The sequence below is a fragment of the Dufourea novaeangliae genome, unplaced genomic scaffold (assembly GCF_001272555.1).
Source record: "Dufourea novaeangliae isolate 0120121106 unplaced genomic scaffold, ASM127255v1 scaffold118, whole genome shotgun sequence".
NCBI lineage: Eukaryota > Metazoa > Arthropoda > Insecta > Hymenoptera > Halictidae > Dufourea > Dufourea novaeangliae.
Genome location: NW_015374006.1, coordinates 2241149 through 2263931, shown reverse-complemented (window position 1 = coordinate 2263931; position 22783 = coordinate 2241149). Strand labels below are relative to the sequence as shown.

Below are 22783 nucleotides of genomic sequence, written 5' to 3'. Positions count from 1 at the left end.
TGCCCTCGACGGTTATCGGAACGGAGACTTTCGTTAGCAACTCTTATCTCGGCTACGAGAATAACCTGACCGCCGGCGCGCGTAAATATTATGAATGCAAGGAAATCATCGAATCGCGGCGACGAGCTTTCAGAATTACACACGATGCCGTCGTTCAATCACCGGGTCGAACGTTCCGTTGCCAACCGCGTGAAGAAACACGCGGAAGTGTGCCGTCCCGGCAAGGACGTATGAAATCGGAAATAATTTACATCGAGCCCCGTAGGAGTGATCCCAGACTGTCTCAAAAACCAAGAAAGACTTTTGGCTAGTAAAACAGAACCGTGAAGAGAAGCAGAAAAGTGTACAGTGGACCACGCGACTCGAGAGCAAGGGACATAAACGAGGGGGGTGAATTAGTCGCGGAAAACGGATAGATCCCCGCGACAAGAAACTGTATAATAACGACCGAGGCCGGAAGAACGAGGAAACGATACGAAGAAGACTAGATAGAGAGAGACCCTGACGTATAAGCTCGTATTTGAGAAACGGACCAAACTCTCTGGGAACATAGACAACCACTGTACGGGGAGAAGAGACGAAGAAAGAGGAACGGTTAGCCGGACAGAGAAGAGGGAATAAAGATAGAGGAATTAGGCGGAAGAGAGAAGAGAAACGTGAAGGGAGAGAAGGAACGAAGAATGGAAAGAACGATCTAGGGGAGTGGGAAGAGAACGGAGAGAAGATTTCTGGGCACGCGCACTCCACCTGCTAGCGTGTAGTGGCACGCGCCATACCCACCTATATATATATATATATATATATATATATACAGACACACACATATACCTCCCCTCGTTCCACGAGGACCCTCTCCTCCCGCGGGAATCCCCCTCTAGTATTCCCCTCACGCGTGCCCCACGGTTCTCACCGAGACACCGGGACGCGCGGGAGTCAATCGCTCGCGGACTTCGACAGGACGAGCATCCAACCACCACGACGAGGGTCCTTGATCCTCTTCTTCTCTCGTGGTACAGTCGTCGTCTCGTGCACCCCCCCCCCTCCCCCGTCGTGTGTGTTCCGTCGTCCCTGTCGATTCTCTCTGCTCGTCCCCCTTCGTCTGTCTTTCTTTCCGCTACCTCTACCCTCTACGATTCCACGAGAAGCTAGACGTCTATAGTAAATCAGAAATATTACAGGAGACCGTCCGAAAAAGAATTTAAAAAAAAAAAACGAAAATCGGCGTGTCATCGAAGGAATTTTCTGTGCATCCTATTTCCCCCTGGTCGAAGTTTATAGTTGAGAATATTCACGATCGATTCTCATCAAGAAGTGCTCGAGTGTGTGGCAGACGAGAAAGGAAAAGGCGTACGGTACGAGAGTTTCCGGCCGATGTTTGCGTATGAAAAAACCCGGTTGTCCTCATCCACCTCTTCCTCCTCTTCTTTCCTGGGTCCGTCTGCTGCTGCCAGGGGGGCAACGTGCCGCCCGCGGATCTGTGCACTGTAAACAGAGGGAACAGAGGGCGAACGACGAAGACGACGAGGACGAAGACGACGACGAGGAACGGGGACAACGGTGGAAGACGAGAAGAACGTGGGAAAGGGAAGAACGTGCGAGAAGGAGAGAAAGGAAAACTTGTACGAGAGAGATAAAGAGTGGGGGGAGTGACGCGTGCTACTACCGCCCGTTACTTCCATCGCAACAAAAATAGTCGGTGGTCTCCGCGGCGGAGAAAGGACAGAGAGAGATAGAGAACGAGAAGGGAAAAGAGGAAGATAGCGGGACGGGCAGGGGACTAGAGGAGGAATAAAGTATCCGTAATACATATATGCACGCGCACGTGTGACTGCGAGTACAGAAGTGGGCTCACGCATAATACAACAGTGGTTCGTTCGCGGTGCAACTATCGTCACTGTGTTCCGTCTGGCGTGACGTATACGGTGAACGTACGTTGGACAAAACAACACTGATCGGTAATATCTTAGTGAGCAAAAAGTACATACGTGGAAGATCAAGATTAGGAAATCGTGTATGAAATTCGAGAAAAGAGAAGACAGAGTTTGGAAAAGTTTTTACGCGCGTAGGTGTGCCTTTTGGTGTCTCTGTGGTGACAGGGGTGCCCCCGCTAGATCAGCTGTTCGGCGAACGACTATACCCGGTCGTGTCGCTTCGTAACGAAATTCCACGTCGGAACTCCGCTAACCGAATAAATCGCGACAAACACCGTTCTTCTTACCCTCGCTCGATTCACAAGTCGTCTGTCCGCGAACCACCTGTTGACGATTTACGAGGGAAAATCGGACGCATTCGAGGCGTAATTTCCCCAAGTGTATCGATCATCAGGAACACGACCATAGTCCCTCCGAGTCAAAAGACACAGCTCGATAACGTCCTCGTAAACACACGCTATCGTGACGGGTAAACAATCCCGCCGAAAAACAAAGGAGAAACGAAAAGTGAATCAGTTTCTATCGGTCATGGTGTTCGATAACATATCGAAGAAAGAACGTCCCATCACTAATGTCTACGCTTATCGTCCAGGAGCATTGAGATGCTAATTCGAAGGGTGGTCACGTACGAAATCGGTGTTAAGTATGCCTGTGGAGAGAGCAGCAGCCGCGTTGGTGCGGTCTGTCGACTACTGTTTTTCGGAGTGAACAGCGTTATCTGGTCGACGTTGTTAATACGGCTTATCGACGACGCGCATCGCCAGTGACAGAGAGAGAGAGAGAGAGAGAGAGAGAGACTCGAGGCCTGCGGAGATAGAGTTCGGAGGTCAACGGAACCGTTGGACGATATGCGGCACGCAAACACGTTTCGACCAACCGAGAATTTTGGCCCGTGGTACCTACTCGGGGCGCGCTCGCGTCGCCCGGAGACCAATCGCGACAACCGGAGCGCGTGGTGATATGCTCGCAGGGGGGACAAGACGACGACACACACGGGACACCGCCGCCGTCGATTCTATTCCCGGTCTGGTTATTTTTCTTCCTCGTGTCCACGTACGGCGAGTCCACGCACACGTCGTGTGGGGAACAACGCGCGGGAAATCGGTGTGTCAGTCGGTGAGGATAGCTAGTCAAGTGATCATTTCGAAGGGCATTACGTATTTACGAGCATCGAGGCTACAGGCCGCGAAGTTGAATCGGTAATATAATAAGAGCACCTCGAAAGGTGTTGTAGACCTAAGGCTGTACAGTAAATCGGGATATTTAGTGACAGGAAGAAAGAAACGGGCCCTTGAGACGCACGAGGTGATAAAACACTGGTGATTTGTGCTTCGTTTGTTTTTCTGTACAGTTTTGTTTTGTTTATCGATTCCGTTGTGTCGAGGTACGGGAGGAAAATTCGGTGGTTTTTTGTTGTGCACGAAGTCACGGGTAAAAAGTCGTGCCCGGTTGGTGACAGAAGGAAAACGTGATATTTTCTGTTTTCAAGTGCGACCAGACGTTTCCCACCTACCTGCTTCTTTCCTCCCCCTCTACCTCTTGTTGTACGGGTCGTCGCGAGAGGAAAGTTTGGAAGTTATCGGCGAACGAAAGTTTCGACCCGGTGTGATTCGCTTCCGGTGAAGTGTAAGGAAGAGACCACGCGGAACGAAAGTGTATACATTTGTTGTTTCTTTCATTTTCTTTCTTTCTTTTTCTTTGTGCGTCTGTGTTGTATCCAGTGTGGGGTAAAATGACCTTCAAGTTCCGTTGAGAATTTTTCATTTCGGATCCAACCGAAAGAACAATGGAACTGTAGCCGATGGACAAGGACTGTCCTCTACGAGGAAGAAATTGTCGGTTACAGTGTGTTCAGTGCGGATATTACATAGTGACGCGAAGAAGTGACCGGAGGAGGGGCATGGTGGGCCCCCACCAACCAGGGCCACAGGCCCGGGTGGCCCCCCTGTAAAAAGGAAAATCTCTCGCTATCGTGTGCCGCTCCGTGCTCCATTAGACTGCCTGGAATGATGGTATGACCATAAAAATAATATCGTTATCTATTCGTGTCATAGTTTGTTTTCTTCTCGCGTGGTAAGCGGCCAACGGGAGAGGGATCGCCCGCCACACGGAGCTTCCCCTCCGGCTGTGTCTCGCGTATTTACTCCGTGTCGATCGGAACGATCGTTAACGTTCCCTAGAATAGGTATTTATCGTTCGAAGGTTGCGCAACCGACGTTAGAATAAAATAATTCCTACGGTTGCTCGCGATGTTTTGAAAATAAAATTTCTTTCTTTCGCGCATTCTTGTATAGAATCTTTTTCATTCTATGTTTTCGATCACTTCGTCTGCTTGTCTCTTGGAGGTCAACAATTGTACTTTTCTTTGTGTTTCTCACATTTTACTTAATGCAAGGTCCCTTTAATACTTTGACTGCCACGTCATGCAAATATGGGTGACACGTACTTTGCAAAAAATACTGGATTATTTAAACACCGTTACAAAATTTTTCCATAAAGTTAATATTGCAGTATAATTTATCAGAAAAGCAACAGAATCTATTAATTAATCGCATATGATTTCGACGATTTATCATTTAAAAAACGAAATATAGTATGTCTGGCTAGGTATAGCCTTTTTCACTGTGACAGTCGTGTTAAGGATACTCGTGAATAAAACTACTAAAAAATTTTCAATTCTTATCCATTGTGGTTAAAGAAAAACGAAACAAGTACGGCATGTCTAAAATCGTGTTCAGAAATAATGTTTCTCCAGAACCGTATAGATTATTTTCCCTAGAAAAAAAAATGGTTCGTCTTTATTTTAATTACGTAGTAGTACGTCTTTCTTAACTAAGAACTAGCATAGTGCAAAATAGTTAAGCAGTGAAAGTTCAGCAGTACTTTCCAAATATTTTTAGAACACCTGGAGTTCTATATTTGCAAACAGAAAAATCCTCTGGCCAGCAAAGTGTTAACCACAATACACAAGGATTGCAAATTTTAAGATGGTTTTATGGTTTCGCCACGCAGTGTACTATGAACCAACAGACTTCTATACTCACGCACAAAGTTTTCGTGCACACAAAGGGTATCGATTAGTGAATTTTTTTTATCTACTCGCTGTCTATCGGCGAACCTACGCGAAACGTCATCCAGATAACGTGGGCATTTCGACTGGATAAAAATAGCTCTGGTCCCTGAAACTGACAAAAACTCGGAATTTATGTTTCGATGGGAGATTTTCTATTGTGACGTATTTCGATCCGGCGAATCGACACTGACCGGAATCTGTTCTCAGACTTACCCACGCGCTCGGCCCCTCTCGAAGATTCAAAGAAACCGGAAACGTCTCACCGCCGTAACTGTATTGCACCATACACGTCGCGGCTGTTTGTATTGAAATTGCGGTGCGTGTCCCTCGGAGCATAACACGGATGTATTTACTACATCGTGGTCTCTTCGGGTGTACCGGTGCAATGGTTCTTCGTGATCGAACCGAGACGGCACCGTGTTTAGATATTTTTCCCGAAACTCGTGCGATAAATACACTTGGAAGGGAAATCGATTTTTGAATGAGAAATTTTTTGAACGACGTCATATTCTTTGTCATAAGTAGACTACAGATTTTAATGCAAAATTATATTTTAGATAGTAATTTATAGAGGGCGGAAGAAAAGTGGGAATTTGTTTTTTTTTTTTTTCGTTAAGTGTCTTATTGGGTTAAGAGCGAGTTAGAAGGCTTCTTGAATTTGATAAATTTTGTGTTTCATTGTACTTGATAGAGCCCCATAGGCTATAAATGCAATATATATGATGCCTTGTTTCCGAGATAATCAAATTTGAAGATCTGCAATTGAATAGAATTTTGCTAACGCGTCTGTTCATGACATTCTGTTTCTACTTGGTCGCACCACGAGTACACGCATACTCGATGAAATTTCCGAGTGGTTCTTCTCGAAAATGAGACTCATCTAAAAAAAATTATTGTGTTTTTTAAACTTATGTTTTCTTATAGAATGATGTATCATACGATACTCTTTGTAATATTACAGTTCGAATATTTCTTTAATCTTTTTTCAACCCAGATGAAAAAAAAAGTAACACATGTTATGTTATGATACTTACCGAATTCGTCTTGAAATCCTCCAATAGATAGGCGTAAAAAAATCATAGATGTATTTGCAAAGAATTGAAGGTGACCTTGAAAAATCATGAAAAAAAAGAGTAGACAAAAAATTTGCTATAATCACGTTAAAGCTCTCTTGAAACCATGATAAAAACATTTTCAATCGGACTGCTAATAACACAGTAATCTCTACTGATCACGATTCGTGGTTCACCCTGTATAGTTCATTCAAATTCCTCTACACCCCGCCCAAAACTCTCCCAAAATACGTGTACGCATTCACAAATCTCGAAGATCTACATCGATCAATCTCGTTTGACCAGCGCGCACAATGCCTCCCACGTGTCACAGTACCGAACAGAAGTCTGAAACTTTCAATCAGATCGGTTCAGGTATCTGAACAGCCAGTTCGGGAAACTGTTCCGAAACCAGTAGGAAACGTTTGACCGACGGTCTGTCTGAAACGGGAATGGCTGATAACGCCGCGATGACGCAGTCGGGTCCTCGAGAATAGGAAAAACGACGGGGAAGCCAAGGGACGCTATTGATTTCGTCCCCGGTTAGGCCGTTGGCTCCGTTCTCCCGGCGGCGTCCGAGGAGCGTCAAGATCGCGTGCACACACGTAGAACAATAGATTGGCCGTCGTCTAACGGCATTCTGGCGGTCGGACGACCGATAATAGGGGCATCCAGCGCGAGCTCGCGGACATTCCGCGTTTCTCTGTCCCAGGCGCACCGGTTCCGTTGCACTAACGACCGGGGCGTTAGTCGGGGAATCGGCCAATCGTGCGGTTGTTTCGGCTCCGTTCGTTCTTTAACACTAGAACTACCGACGGTAAAAGTATGTCTGTTTCTATTGGATCGATAAACATGACAAATTTTGGAGAATAGAAAAATTAATAAATTAACTCATTTTTTCATTTACATATTATAATAAAAGTTGTATATGATCTGACACGGGAAGGCACGGAACCTTAGTAGCACAAAATATTGAATATATATTTATCCAATATTAAAAAGAGATTCAATTTCTAGCAATCGAGGCTGTTTCTTTGGTTGCGATTTCGACGTTTTGACGTTAGTGAAATCGATCGGTATGTTAAAGGTCCTGTATAAGTAGATGTTGATCATACAATAGCATTAATAGTATGCACAAACAAGTATTAAATTAATCTTCTGAGTCTCTACAAAAACAGTCTACTGGAATATTAATAGGTACTTTTAAACCTGAGAGACTTCCACGTAAGAAAAGGAACAAATATTTAGGTTATTATTACGTGGGAAAGTATATCGAGGTCGAATGAATCTGTCGCATTGTTCCTGTAGATGGTGCAGTAGATCATTCATTGTAGGGCTTTGCAGAGCTTACTTGACCAGTTTCTTAGTTCACCAGTTATAATTCATTGCAAAATATTGACACTATATTTCAAACAATTTTTCAAGCAGAATTCTCAAAAATCCTTCAAAAATACATTGACATATCCAAAATGTTACTCCAAAAACTATTCAACTTCCCGTACGACTCTATTCCAAAAAAAAAAAAAAAAAAAAAAACGTGCCAATTATTTTCATAAGTGCAACTGCTTTTCTCCACGATCAGGTTATAAATCGAACCGATGCTAGTCGATCGGAAGTTTCCAAAGTGATAATGTTAAAACGAGCAAACCTTTCATCGATGGGAGGGCAAACACTTAACGGAACACGGTGTGTTGCTATATTCGAGAGAGTCGCGTATCATTGACCCCTGGCGGGGCCGTCGTTTAGCGAATCCGCAACGATTCACCCGCGAAGAAAGGGGTTTCCGGTTGGTCGAGGCGCGCGCGCGAGACGACGACGACGCCAGGCGTCCCGATTCCGGCGTGTCATAACAGGGGAATGAGCTCTGCTTCGGGTGGCCGACTCATGGCTGCGTGTCGGAATTATTTATACCACTTGATTACACGAGTTGTGTGCTGCTGCTGCTGCTGCTGCTGCTACGAGAGCCGAGCTGCGCCGGAAACGACCGAAACCGACGCGGCGTTTCGAAGCTCTCCCTCTCTTTCCATCTCTCTCGAGGCACGCTCGTGTCGCGCACGCATCGTTCCATCGAGCATCGATGCGAGGAATCCGGCATACTTTGCCCGCTTCCGCGATATCGAGCGCTACGACAAAGAGGAGTCGTGCTAGAAGGGACAAAGACGAGCAGTAATCACGATGTTAGGGATCGGTGGGCATCTTTACTCGGAATTTCTTGTGTCGTTTCGGATCTGATCCCCCTCCCCCTATTGGGTTCTTGCACCCGCTCGAGGGAGAGATAATTGACTAATTGAAATTTCTACGCTCGTTTAAACCTCGACAGGCTTTTTTAACCCGGGACTGATTTCAATCGTTGAGTCAGACGGTCTTGGGCGGAGCTTGGTACGATAGGCGGTAATTTTGTTTTTGTATTTAATTTTATATCCGTTGTTTTAGCGAGGTGGAGTAGATGTCAACATTTTCGGTTGAGAAATTCAAGTATTCTTGTTGAAAATAAATAAATGATAAGGGAAAATAGGTCGGTTTAATATCGATATTTTCAACTTCAAAATAACAAGGTTCAATATATGTGTCAATCTAATAATTTTGAAATAATGGTTAACCCTTTGCCCTATAACATCGAGTCAGACTCGTGTTGACGATTTGAAAATCGATTCAACAACAAAGTATATTATTTTGTTTTCTTTGAGTCGAATTGAAGTACCATGTTGCTGGTATTAATATTTAACTTTTACAGAGAAATACAGTTGCAATAAGTACAGAATTCTTTTCGTTTCTGAGAAACTATCGATAACAATGTAATTCAGAAGACTGCAGACGTCACGAAAATCATAGGGCAAGGGGTTAAGGGTCTGGGCGTTAAAGGATTAATCTAAAAAAATGTATCTCGAGGAGGATCAAGATGTTAGTGTAATATTTAGAATTCTATAATTTATTTTGTTGATTTTGGGCAAAGACGGTGGAGGAAATTTCTTTTTAGTAAGGTTTTGATGTAGATGGTCGGCTCACGATGGAAGGATTCGTTTAACGTTCCAAATTCTCGGATTTCACTCGTTTATTTGTTACTCATTTTTGTAATATGAAAGAGATGAACGAGGCGAGAACGCAGAGGATGAAGGTTTCATGTGAGTAAACAAGTGGCGATAACGAGAGTGATGAACAAAGCGCACGCTGGAATGCAATTGAATGATACGATTATCGTCTGTCCAAAAGTTTATTACAACTTAATATTATAACGTGTGAGATACACTATCGCTCGAAATTTAGAGCATCTTCATTCTGCTTCAGCAAAGTTGAAACGTTTTCACGAGCACATAAATATCTTATCATTTTTTGTATTTCTCTAATAAACATCTGTGATGTAATCCGAATGTTTATTCGAGAAAGTAAAGGAATCCACGAAGTTTATCAATGTCACCGTATAAACGTTAGAACGACAAATTGGAAACAGAATGGTTAATATTCTTTCGTGGTAATCATTCGTTTTTGTTCGTGTAAGTATTCTACATTTAATCAGTTACGATATCGTATTAACTTGAAAGCACCACCGCGATTCAGAAAAAAAATATATACATAAAACATCCGATTCACTGTTTATCGTTACCATTCCGTTGCCGCGCGCGCGCACCTTCTTTTGTCTCTCCCGCGATACGGCTCGACGTAATTAGCAGCCACTCGAGTACTATTAATTGTCCCGGTTACACGCTGAGTCCCCGTAACTCTCGATTCGAGGCACCGAAATACGCCTCCGACGACCTTGCCGCGTTATTAGGCTACGCTTTAAACGAGATTTCAGCGTCTTGTGGTTCTGTCGATAGCCTCCATGTCTGTGAAGATATATTTAGCCATTCGTGGCGGGGTACAATCGCGGATGCAGAGCCGCGATCGGACTCGAAAAAGAGATAGTCGAGCGAATAGATAATGTTATAATAAGAACTAGTTGTGCCAGTGTATCCTTAACCGAACTTATAATCGTGTCTAGGTTGCTTTAAAGTCGTTTGAAATTACACGAAAGGCGTAAAGTGTACTGCAGTACTGCTGGATCTATCATGTAGAGTAGGGGTGAATAAATTCTTGGATAATAAGAACCACATATAATACGTTTCATATATTTTTGAATGTTGAAGAGTCAGATAAATAAAATATTCTAATATTGCTGCATAGCATATTACTATAGATCATTAATGTAAAAGTTTAGGAAAAATGGTAATAAAACCTAATATTGTCTTGGGAACAACACAGGGTAGCTTTGGGAGACGTAGTTTGCCTGACGTTGATTATAGTAAAGGATCACTGTCGATCACTGATTCTAATACGTTAAAAAACACTGAATAAATTTGTGTAATGGTACGTACTATACGTAACACAAAATAATTGTAATTACAAACCATCCAAATGTCAACTCATTCATTTAAATACGCGCATGTTTAAGAAATTTTATCGAACATCGGGACTACAGGAAATTAAATATTCAAGAGTTACTTGTCACAATCGTTTTTAATTCACTGTTTATGAAATGGTTATTTTCCAGCCATACGTTCGCTCAAACTTTCATTATTTCTATCAACGAGCTCCAGGAACCTTTACAGAGTGGACCACAAAACGTGATCGGCTTAAATTATTCTACTGTCATCCGTTCGATCAAAATTTTTTTTCGATTGCTTAACCATCAGTGCAGACATTTCTTAAGTCGTTTCTTAACCGTTTACGCGAGTGTAATTGCAGCCGATGGACACCATTTTGAACATCGTTTTAATTAAGGTAAACAATATTTTCTTAATATTCCTTCGGTTTAGAACAAGAAAAAACATGTATCATAATGCTTACTGAATTCGTCTCAGTACTCGCTAAAAAATAGTCTTGAAATAACTATAGATTTATCTAAAAAAAAAAAACTGAACGTAACCTTGAAAATTCTGAAAAAAAAAATGGTTGACAAAAACTTTACTACAACCATCTGCAACCACTTCCTGAATCATGTTATATTATCCACCAAAATTTCCCTTCGAACAGCTGCCAGTAGAATAATCTAGATCACGTTTCGTGGTCCACTCTGTATAGTTCGAACCTTCGCGTTTGAACCACCCTGTACAGTCGACGGACTAATTCGATAGGAATGCGAGCACCTCGATGATTAAATAATGGTCCAAAACTGTTCTCGTGGTCTTGGTTGTCTGCCACGATCATACTCGAAACTTTGTTTTCCGGTAACTTTCGTTCTACGTCTATGGAACTGGGATGCTTCGTGGCTCGGATACCACGCCGACGACGTCTTCTAGATCGTTGCCACCGCCGTCTCGTCGTAGATACGACCGATAGGTTCCTGTTCGCGTTGGCGTGGCCAGCGACCGACCGAGCGCGTGTTCATCCTCTTCTTTCGCCGTCGTGCGCTCTCTTTTCCCTCTTGGTCGATGTTGTTACTGTCCGGTCGAGTGTGTTTGCGCGCGCCGTTTTTCCCTCCGCGTGTCGCGACCGCGTTTTACGACGCGATAAACCACCGTGTTTCTCAGCTAATTCCCAGTGTGACGAAAAGTCGTTCCGGCCGTGAATTTCCTCCCCGATCTCCCGACGAGCTTCCAGGAACTCGTTGAACTTGAAACGACAGATTCAGGGTGTCGAGGAATGTGGTCAATCTGTTTCATTCCTGGATCGATCTGCTAGGAACATTGTAGGGCATTCAATTAGAAGATTAATGGAAATAAAAATTCTTTATTTAAATAAAAACATCCCCCCACTTTTATTAATTATCAATGTAATTACATCGTTTTACAGAGCATAAAAACCATTCAATTTTTATTATAACCATTTTTTTATATCAACGATAGTTTTAAAGATTAACAGGGAAATATGGAAACACCCTTCTACCTTCAAGGGATGTTTTCACCCTGAAGAACTGAAATCGCCCTATAATTCTACAAACCTGCAAAGTTAAAAAAAAATCGGAATATTCGGGTCACCGAACTTCCCTTGTAAGATATCAACAAAAAGAAAATCCCGGTGCAACTTACTGAACTGAACAAAAAAATGCTTAAAATCTTCCCCGTGTCAGGACATTTCGGTACCAGTCCTCGAATCAGCAATAAGACTGGCGTCTCATGAAAAGTACTCCAAATCTACGACCTCGATCGGAAAGATCGAGTTTACACCCTGTTGTAACGGGGGTAGGAATCACGTGTCGGTTGGCTCAGCCTATCCACACCTAGGTGTACGCCAGACGCAGGTCGCCCAACTGCAAGGGCTCTGGGGGTACGTAATCGCGGGTTCGGGGCAAAGTCTAACAGACACGACACACCTCCGACCTTCCTATCGATCTGCGGCCGGAGGTTTTACGCGTCCTCCACCCTCCGCAGGCTCGTCGACCCTCGGGCACCCTCCACTCCGCGCTAAAGTCCTCGCGAGGAGGAAAAGCAAGCGGGTAAAGCCTTCGTGCGAACGTTTCTCGGCCACCTTCAGCCCCTCTATCAACCTCTCCCTCTCTTTATGTCTGTTCCCCCCCCTCCAACCCTCTATATCTTCGACCGTCTCTGCCCCCCCCCTCCTCGCGTGGCATTCGAAGAAACAGGGGAGAGCGAGCCAATAACGCTTGCTCACGCGTCTCCACGCTTTCGAGGCACCTACGAGCGCCGTTACGCGGCTGCCCGACGATCTGATTGAAACCGAGCGTTTCTGCTCGTGAGAACGATCCCGCTAATTTGGTTTGCGGTGAAGAGATTCCGCTGGAATTTCGAGGGAGTGGAGACGATCTCTGCGCACCGTTTCTACTCCTTTTGACTGTTCTCTTCGCGGTGCGTGCGACCAGTTTAATGGGTATGGAGAATGGTAACGATTAGACTGCGGATTTTTATGGAAAATGATGGTTTGTCGAATGATCCATAAAGAGAAGAATAATGGTACGAATTTCTTTCGTTAAGTATCTACGTTATAGAGTTAAGAATGAAATGGAAAACTTGTTGCATCTGAGGAACGTTTTGTCTTTTATCATGTTTCGGAATGCCTTGTAGTATATAGGTACATAAAATACGAAATGTAGTAATGATCTTGGACCGAACTGAAAGAATTTATCGTTTGATTTTAATGTTGAGAATGATTGACAGGTTATTCTAAAGTTTTAAAGAGAAGAGGTGGATATTACGAGGGGCTGTAGTTCGTGGTTTACCTCCGATTTTCCATGGATCTGGAAGAGTTCATGTCTAGAAGTTTCACGAAGATTCTGGGGAATTCAAGTTCGTAGGACGAATTCAATGAATAGAGTCGGTTGATTCGTTTAGCGCCAGGGGAATTTTATTCGATTGTCTCAGCTTCCTCGTGGATCAGTTGTTATTATTCAGAAAACAGGAACTATGTTTCGAACAGGTCCTGCATAAATTTTGCATTTGAATGGAAAATCGTGTAATGAAATTGATTTCTTTTTTCACGACAAACTGTTCTAATTTCTCCTGTGGTATGTTTGCCTGGTCGAATCACGGAGTGATTTTTATTGTGAGAACTTTATCTGGGACCGGGCGGTGGTCGAAGTCAACCGGTTTATCGGCGAACGAAAACGTGCGCTGTAGGAATTCTGACGGTAATATCTCGCAAACGGGACTGCCTGTTCTTCGTCGTCCACGAGTATTTTAATGTTTTCATTGCCGAACGAATAATCTCCGCGACGTTTATCTGTCCTCGCCTGCGACGCACCCGGGGTATTTTTAATCTCGTTGTCGTAAGATACACGTCTGGAGACGTTCGCTTTCGTTAATTCGTCGCTGCTAATTAATTCCACGTCGCTCCGAACGTCTTCTGTGCGAGAGACGTCGGCCCGACTGGCCAGAGAAGTTTCACGATCGAGAGTCCTGGACACTGTTACCGAACTATTCGAAAGATTTTACCATTTCATGATCGTCCTACTATATTGTTAATTACATTGCGATTATTACAGAAGGATTTATTCGATAAGAACAGTAATTTCAAAGTTTCATTCTGAAGTTCGTAAATTCGTTCGATGTGTTAGTCACGCGAAATACATTTGATAATAAATTTGTGCAGCAGAAGAGGGTCCACTGTTTTTATTAACGTTCATTCGTTATTACAAATCCTTTAGCACTGGAACTACCAAAGCAGTCAAAATGACTGGTTAGTATATTATATCGATGATTAAAATGTTACAACACTTTTGTCAGATTTTTCATAACTGTCATTGTAATATAAAAATGAAGAAATAGTTAATTTATAAATTTAAATGAGAGAAAAATAAAATGAAGTCTATTAACATTTCAACGTATGTTTTCGTTTAAATTTGACATTTCTTTACATTGTTAACGAGAGATTATCTATGGGAGATGATCTGTCAAATATTACACTGCTTATTTTTTGAGCTTACGCGTACGCTATAATGTATAAAGACCGCAGTCAGTCGCAGCAAAACTTTGTTCCACCCAGGGAATAAAAAGCACGTGGTGAAAAGCGTTCTCCGCAACGCGCCGCGAATGCAGCGTTATCGATCAAGTATTACGGGAAGCCGTACCTGTGCATAGAACGCTAGCAAACCTGTCAGATATATCGCAGAGAGTATCCTTAATTATTGTCGTCGCGGGACTAACAAAACGTTGCCTCGTAATACATTATCCACTGTGACACAGTGAACGTACAAGTAGAAAAATATATTTACTTATATTTGAAACAACATTTATCGAAATTATACACGTTTACTTATTAAAAGTAATTAAATATGATACTCCAGATTCGTATAATAAACTTTCATTGTACACTGTCTATTCGAACAAAACTCACAGCCTAATAATTATCGGAATTATGAATGGATCGAGAACAACGAATTAACCGCGAGAAGCAATTGTTTCCCCCTGTTGAAATCCAATGAACAATCGCGGTTGAAACAACGCGAAAAGGAATAACAACGTCTAACCGATAATTCAACGATGAAATATCAAACAGACACAGCGTGTAACGATCGTGAAAACAGCCAAAGTCCGCGAGAGAGTCCGTTCTCCGGAAGCAATCGCGCGGTTCATCGGGAATTAATATGTATATCCGGTAATTCGTATGCAAACCGGCGCAACGGGGGCCGGTTTTTCGGGTAGACGGCCGCGTAAATAATTTTTCGAAATCAATAAACGTGTGCGTCCACACCCGCCCCTCCCGTTCGTTCTGAATTCAGATCGAACGAATAACAACTGACCGCGGATCGTGACAATTAATAACTCGATACAGAACACGAACGATCGATCGTAAAATTTTCCTTTCGGTGAATCTTCTTCATAGAATACCGAGATCGCTGCGTAAGTAATCATTAGCCTGCGGATTTTATGCAATTATAGCCTATAGGGCTCTGTGAAATACAATAAAAAACTAAATTTTCATCGGATCCAACGAGTTTTCTATTTTATTCAAGAGGAATTTTTAAACTAAGAGTATTTTTTTGGCTCAAGAGGAGCATCTTATTTGGTTCAGAATAAAATAGAAGAAAGCTCTTTTTTTTTCATAATTTTTCAAGGTCACCTTCAATTTTCTCTCAAAAATTCGATTAAAAAAAAAAGTATCCGAATATGCAGTAAATGTTACAAGGCATTACGAAATTGCTGACAGTTTGAATTAAATAATGTTTAAGGGGAATTAAAGCTCGACGTACAGCACTGATGCTATCGAACATTTAAAAGAAATTACCTAAAATATAGTATTTTTACGAAACATCACATTTACGTAGAACGTTGGTAATGTACAGCACTGATGCTATCGAACATTTAAAAGAAATTACCTAAAATATAGTATTTTTACGAAACCTCACATTTACGTAGAACATTGGTAAACAAGTAACAAAAAGAATGATAAATATTTCATGAACAACTGATGATATTACAAAAATTGCTTTTACGATTCATTAATGTATATACATATACAATTATATTAAACCAATTTTTTAAATGTTCGTGAAGAATGATAAATATTTCATGAACAACTGATGATATTACAAAAATTGCTTTTACGATTTATTAATGTATATACATATACAATTATATTAAACCAATTTTTTTAATTTTCAATTGACCATCGAAGTCGTACGTTTTACCGCAAAATCCGAGGAAAACTCAGCTAGATAGAAGGATCGTTTCCGGCGTTTCGCGGGCGAGAATCGTTCACGCGCCTAGGATCGAGGAGTGTCGATTTATCCTTTTCCTCGTGGTGTTCCGCAGCTCCGCTCGCGTTACGTTTCGCGTAACGGAAGATTTGTAACGAGCCGTATCGGGAACGACGCCATAACGGAACAGCCGTAAATCATCCGGCGTACTCTTTCGCAATTAAATCGCGCGCGCGCTCATTTTGAAGGGAAACATATCAGCCGCGAGGGGTCGCTGTAAATCACGGAACGGTTAATAAAGCTCGGTGGGCCCAGGCCACGTAGACCCCTTAGCTGTCGTACGTTTCATCGTGCCCAGGGAGAGACCCTCTGACAGCTAAGAAATTCGAGGAGGACTGGGGAACTGCATTACGACCCGATCGGAGGCGGCTGCATCGTCCCCCGCTTTATTAAAATCGACCTGGCCAAACGAGCACACGTTCCTCTGCCACCATCATCCTCCTCCCCCTCTTGTCTCGATCGTCTTCGTCATCTTCTACGTCGAAGCTCTGCTTTCCGCGAAGGAAAGCCTGACCTGTGTCAGAACTTTGCTTTCGATGTCTTGTCGAAAGTGTCTCGTTCCCGTTAACGAGAGCCCGGTGCTGTGTATCGTCGGTAATTATCTTGGGGAAATATTGTCTGGTGATTTGTTTGCGGACAGAGTTCGCTGGATAGACGATGTTTGCGAGGAAGTTTTAGCGTGGCATGGAAAAATCGAGCCGGGAATGTTTAATGATTTAGGGGATCGTTTGGAAGACATTTCATAACGAGTCGCTAGGTATAGTTAATTCTGCTAATAAGAACACTTGATCTATTGTCGTCGATTATTATTTCTGTCGGACGAAATACACTTTAGCAAGAAGATACTTCGTATCACGTTATCCTGGTGTATTGTGATTAGAACGTTATCCAATGACTCATTAATACGATTAATTTATTAATATTTCCACTTGTATTATATTATTTTTTTTTTTGTTTTTGTTACAGGTAAGTGTCCGATGAACTTCTTAGTACCACCTGGATTCGTGGGTAAGCTCAAAGTATCTTTATTTCGTCCCATTTAATAATATACTGCAATCCGAGGTCATTTCAAATACATCAGATGTATACTATATGACCTTGGAAAAATTTGTAGTTATTTGAAAAAAGAACATCGATGACCTTGAAAACTTCTAGTACAAAACCACGTCTATAGAATACTGCCCACTTAATACCATTCAAATTACGTATAAAATATTTATCGCGTTTTCACAATTAAAAAAGATATTCGGAGAGTCACAGTGAAATAAGACAGTACAGTGTAGACGTAGCTTAAGGGAAGCAGACAAGCCAGTGTAAATTCCAAATCTCAGACAAAACAGAATTACAATAAGACACATTCCATTTAGGTAAAACGTGAATATTTAAAAAAAAAACCGTCACAAATCACAAACAACAGTGTTGTTTATCGAATAATAATAGTGTCACGACACCCCCACGTGCAGGAATGTCCACTCGGTTTCAACGACCGCCATCGTGGGCTCGGTTCAAAGACTAGGAAGTCAAAACATTGTCTCTGGTACGGTCTTCCTCGTCGAGAAAGTTTTCGCGAAGGCTTAAAGACAAGTCGCCGACCGGAAGTTGCCTCCCCTGGATAAAGTTCACGAGACCGTGCCGACACTGGCACCCCCTTCTATTCCCTTCCTCCACCACCCCCGTTTTCCCATTCTATCTCTCTCACTTTCTGCTGCTCCCTTTCTTGATCCCTCGTTTACTCTCCCACCACCGTACATTCTCCTTCATTCTCTCTTCGTTGCGTCTGTTCTTCTGTTCCTCTCCGCTCGCGCGCGCGCGCGCGCGCTTGCGACGACATTCATGCAAAACAACCCTCCACGAGCGAGATACGTGCGAGCGTGAAACCCGTTCAGTGGCAGGGAGGTGTGGGGTGAAAAAGGTCGAACGAAATCGATATTTGGCGACGGCATCGCGCGAAAATCGGACCGGTGGCCCAGTCGTTTAACCTCCCCCACGCGTACACCAGCGACACGAGGTGCTAAAAACGCCAATGGTCCTGCTTGCTTCCGTTCTCTTAACGCGGGAACGCCGCGACGTGAATTTTAAACGATTCCTATTGCCGCGTATTCGGTGAATTTGAATGAGGGATATTCTGGGGAAGCCCAGTGACACACAAATTGATTTCGAAGGTATTAACGGTTTGGGGATCACCTGGTCGTACTGGATTCAGTGAATGGTTGCTACCAATGTCTTGAGTTTTTCAAGACTCCAGGTACAGGTGAATTCAGAGATACTTTTCATTAGAATTAAACAGCTGCAATCAGTAGATAGGATCAGAGATGGGTAAACTAATTATCTGGATAAAAAGTTTCGAATAACGAATAAAAGTATTTCGTCATTTTTAATCGTTTAAACGTGGAAATTTCAATTTTTATAATAAAATAATACTTCTTTATGAATGAATCGACATTTGTCGAACAATTATTTTATTTCACTAACTGTTTAAAGCTCAGAACGACACCCTTAGATACTGCTGCTTTTCACTGTGTATCATTCGAATAAAATTCTGCCCAACTCTGGATAGGATGCAGTTAACTTAAACATCATCTGGTTTCGTACATGTATACACGATTATATAGATGTAGATACAATTATGGAGATAAGTAGAACACGGGTATAATAGAAGAACACTATGTTCCTTATTCATGGAAGCTGATATACGTCATAAAAAGTACAGTTGCATAAATATTCCCATAGACTTCCGTGGTCCCCCCGGAATCCACGTCGAACCAACCGCAACGTCCTTACTTTCCTTATTTAGTTTCCGCCCGAACCGGAAACTTCCTCTTCGACGAACTTTCCCGAAGTTGTCCGTACACCGCAACACTATATCACAGTGTCAAACGTATCAAAGTAAATAAGACACAGTGTTCGTAACTTCCCTCTGTATCGAATCAAATGCGCATCGACGCGAGATCGAGCACCTGGACACTGCTTTATTGTACGTAATATGTCTTTCCAGATTAAATGAATCGTACTACTTTTCATATAACGGACGTCGAATAGATCGTCCAGGCGACGAGTAAACGCAACGTTCGCGTACGCATCGACGACTAATTAAACGACAATTCAGTGAATGCAATTCACCGTTACTAGATAACATAGAACGAGGAGTTTCGATTCCCCGTGGCTAGACCGCCGTCGAATTAGCGTGGTTCGGTTAGCTCGAATAATAATAATGTTCCCCTTCGAGCCGATTTAGGCCGGTTAAATTACAGCTCGTTTCCGTGGACGTTGTCCGCGCGAGCGAAGAAACTCTTGCGAGGCTGGACGATATCTTTTTTAATTAAACGTCCCCTGTTCCTCCGCTGTATGATGACATAGATGAATAAATGATAACTAGGAATAATCCCGGCTACCGTGTAGACTACGCGCCCTAATGAATATTTATTTAGCTCGGAGAAGAGAACGCGTCAGTCGCGTCCGGGAAATTAAATACTGGATTCACCCGAAGGGTCTGTCACTTCAGCGAATCTCGGTTTTTAAACGAAGGTATTTTAGGGTTTTCGTTCTGGGAAAAATTGATATCGCGTTGCTTAAAGATATCTTCTCTTGGTAGCTCGAATTCACCGTTGATATTTGATAACGCTGCGTGGCTTTGAAGTTGTGCTTTTGACATTTAAATTATTGTATAATTCGCGTGTCGGTTAATTTTTTTGTGTCGATGTTTATGGTTTAGTAGTTTCTATATTTTCAGCAGTTCGTAGTGCACGAGATATTCTCGAAAAGTAGATTCCATGCTGATCGGTTTTTAGCTGAACAACTGTAGACGAGTGGTGTCAGACATAAATGATCAGACAACGACTACTTTGTGACAGTTTTAACACGTTGACTGCCACAGTGAAAAATGCCGTGCGTAGCCAGACACACATTATTTCGTTTTTTACGTCATAAATTGTCGAAAATTATATAATTAATATAATTGTCGAGTTTAGTTAATAGAGACTGTAGGTCTTGTTTTAAATTATACTGCGATATTAATTTCATGCAAACATTTTATAACAGTGTTTAAATAATCCAGATACTTTTCAATGTACGTGTCACCCATATTTGAGTGACGTGGCAGTCAAAGTGTTAATAACCAATTGAACGTTATTTGGAAATAATGTATGGTATTTGTTGTCAATTGTAAATACTCGAATGCTAGAGCTTCTATAATTTTCTAGTAGCTTGTAATAGTGACGTAAAAATTCAAGCAATATTAAAATATAGAATAACAGTGATGGGCAAAGAGGTTATAAGGATACTGAAGAGTAGTACTATATTCTCACAATACCTATGATATGTGATGAACACCGTTAGCCATGTAGCAGAGTATCTATATTAAACACTATAGACTCCTAGATATATCATCACAAGGTATATCAATAAAGAAAAAAGAGGTTCGTCTCTAACACAAGTCCTCTATAGTTAAGGGTCAATATAATCATACCCCATTTATTAATAAATTCTGCCTGTCATCGATCACCCCTGCGTGCAGTAAATATGTTAAAAAATTCCGAAGAAATCAAAACATCTTCGTACCTAATATTTCCTCCTTCCATTTTTACACAGCAATCTCCGACCGTTCCGCCATTAATTTGCAAAATTTTCCAACAAAGCCTCCTAACTTATTACCCACGGAAAGAAGCCACAACCGTGCTCTGGTTCTCGGTTAGAGAATCTTCAGTCCCGTGGGACTAAGAAACACGGATCCAGCGTAACCTGCGGATACGGGCTTAATAAGAAAAGCTGTAAATTGCATCGTTGCTGGAGCTCGAAGTCTCCTGGCTGGTCAGTTATAAATTTCCAAGAGGACGTTCAGTCCTTCTCTTCCCCTGCTCCCTAACTATGTACTGTCTCTTTATTCTCGGTGGTCCAGTCGTTTCACAAGGGGAAGGGGCGACAAGAATAGTCGCCGCGACGTAAGTCAGGTATCACGGTGTTTGTTCAATAATCAATTCGACGCCTCGATGGGAGCGGTGCCAAGGTGCTGAAATATTTCGCGGGGTGACTGCCGCGTGTGTTCTCCACGGGAGCCTCGGAATTTATCGCGGCGTCGAAAAGCGGCTCAGTGAGCGTCGTTCCCCAGGTCCGATCGATCTGCGTTTTCTACCCTGCAGTCTCCTTTTCTTCCTACTGCCTGTAAAAATTACTCTGTTCCTTTGTTTTCGATTTGAGAGGACGTAGAAAAGAAAGGATCGATGGATAACTGTGTGTTTCGTAGAAGATTTGAAATAGCTCGGAAAAATTATTCTGATGGGTTCGATTTTTGTAAAGGGTGTCCCGACAAGAACGGTAAATTTAAATTTAAAAAAAAAATACAGTTTTTTTTATTTAATACCGAAATTTTTGATTTAATTATAAAGTAGACATCTGGGAATTATGTATGGAACAACATAATTATTACATTTCGAAATAATCTATTTCTAATTGTTTTATTGAAACAAGGCGGATACCTCCAGAAGCTTAAAATCCACGGTCTTCAGTGGGTTAATCGAATGACCATCACAAACACGCTTAGCAAAGCGTCCCTCCGCTACCAAGTCACTCTAGAAACTGTCGAGTCAGTGAAAAGCCGCTTGGCCATAGTCAGCAAAATATTCCTTGGAGTTCTCCTAACTTACTGGAGAATCAAACTCGGTCGAATATCCAAATCTATAATCCAGCATTGTACGCAATTGTTGCGATGTGTTCACGAAAATGGTTAATTTGGAATATTGAATTAGCTGAATTTACTTTTTTTAATTACATTAAACCTTTCAAACATATAATATGCATTTTATACGGTGAAGATGCTGTTTATAATAAATTTATATGAAATAGTTCAGTATGCATTTCTTAAAGTTTTGGCTAAGAATATCGATGAAATCACCTAAACCGTAATACACATATTTTAATAAACACTCAGACCATTATGACAAGTTAAAATTGTCTAATAATTCAATTTAATTAAAAATATTTTGTTTATGATTATTTATAAATCTATTTCTTTTAAACGATGATTTTAATACAGAGGCTCCGTAATTGGTACACATACCCTAGACCTCGACTTGGCTGTAAACACGTTTCAACAGCAATAATTCTAAATTACCTGGCCTTTTCCCGTGAATTCGAGTCGATCGTGTCGTCTTCGACAGGAGATGTTTTCGAGTTCATCGGCTTACCCAATCGCCGAGCAGTTCATCTTCCCGATGTGTCGTCGCGCGGACAAAACGCAGGCGCTCGGTAGCCGATGCAAAAATATGCACGCGTTATTGTAATAGGAACGGGCGGCATTGCGCGGGGCCGCGGTATTCCATTTTTCTTCCTCGTTCCGCGGTGCTCGAGGGTCAAGGCGGCCGCCGATAATACTCCATTAACCGCGCGGATCCCAGTGGAACGCTTTCCGCCGCGTAGTACGCGTGAACGCAAACAGAAAACCAACACGATTTGCGAGAACGGAACTCTGGCCCCCGTTATGATTGCGGTGGTCTACGTGTGCCGAATGGTCGACGTGGATTTTTCGCCGGCAGATTTCCGGAAAATTGTATGTATATCGTGTGACGCAACGCCGGTTGCTGTTTTCATTTTTTTTTTTTTTTTT

At 42.3% G+C, this 22783-nt stretch overlaps 1 protein-coding gene across 3 annotated transcripts in view; it reads left to right on the top strand.

Annotated features, from left to right (window-relative positions):
• The window catches only part of LOC107188298 (neurogenic protein mastermind), a 235449-nt gene that overhangs the window by 118244 nt on the left and 94422 nt on the right, over positions 1–22783 (top strand). The window contains exon 1 of one of the 3 annotated variants that reach the window (XM_015576573.1): positions 3883–3943. The exons of 1 other annotated variant lie outside the window; for it this stretch is intronic. In XM_015576573.1, the coding sequence (XP_015432059.1) occupies positions 3938–3943 (6 nt within the window). In that variant the 5' untranslated portion in view covers positions 3883–3937. Of the gene's footprint in view, positions 1–3882; positions 3944–22669; positions 22727–22783 lie in introns of those variants that run through there. One more of the 3 variants, XM_015576572.1, reaches the window with a different exon arrangement.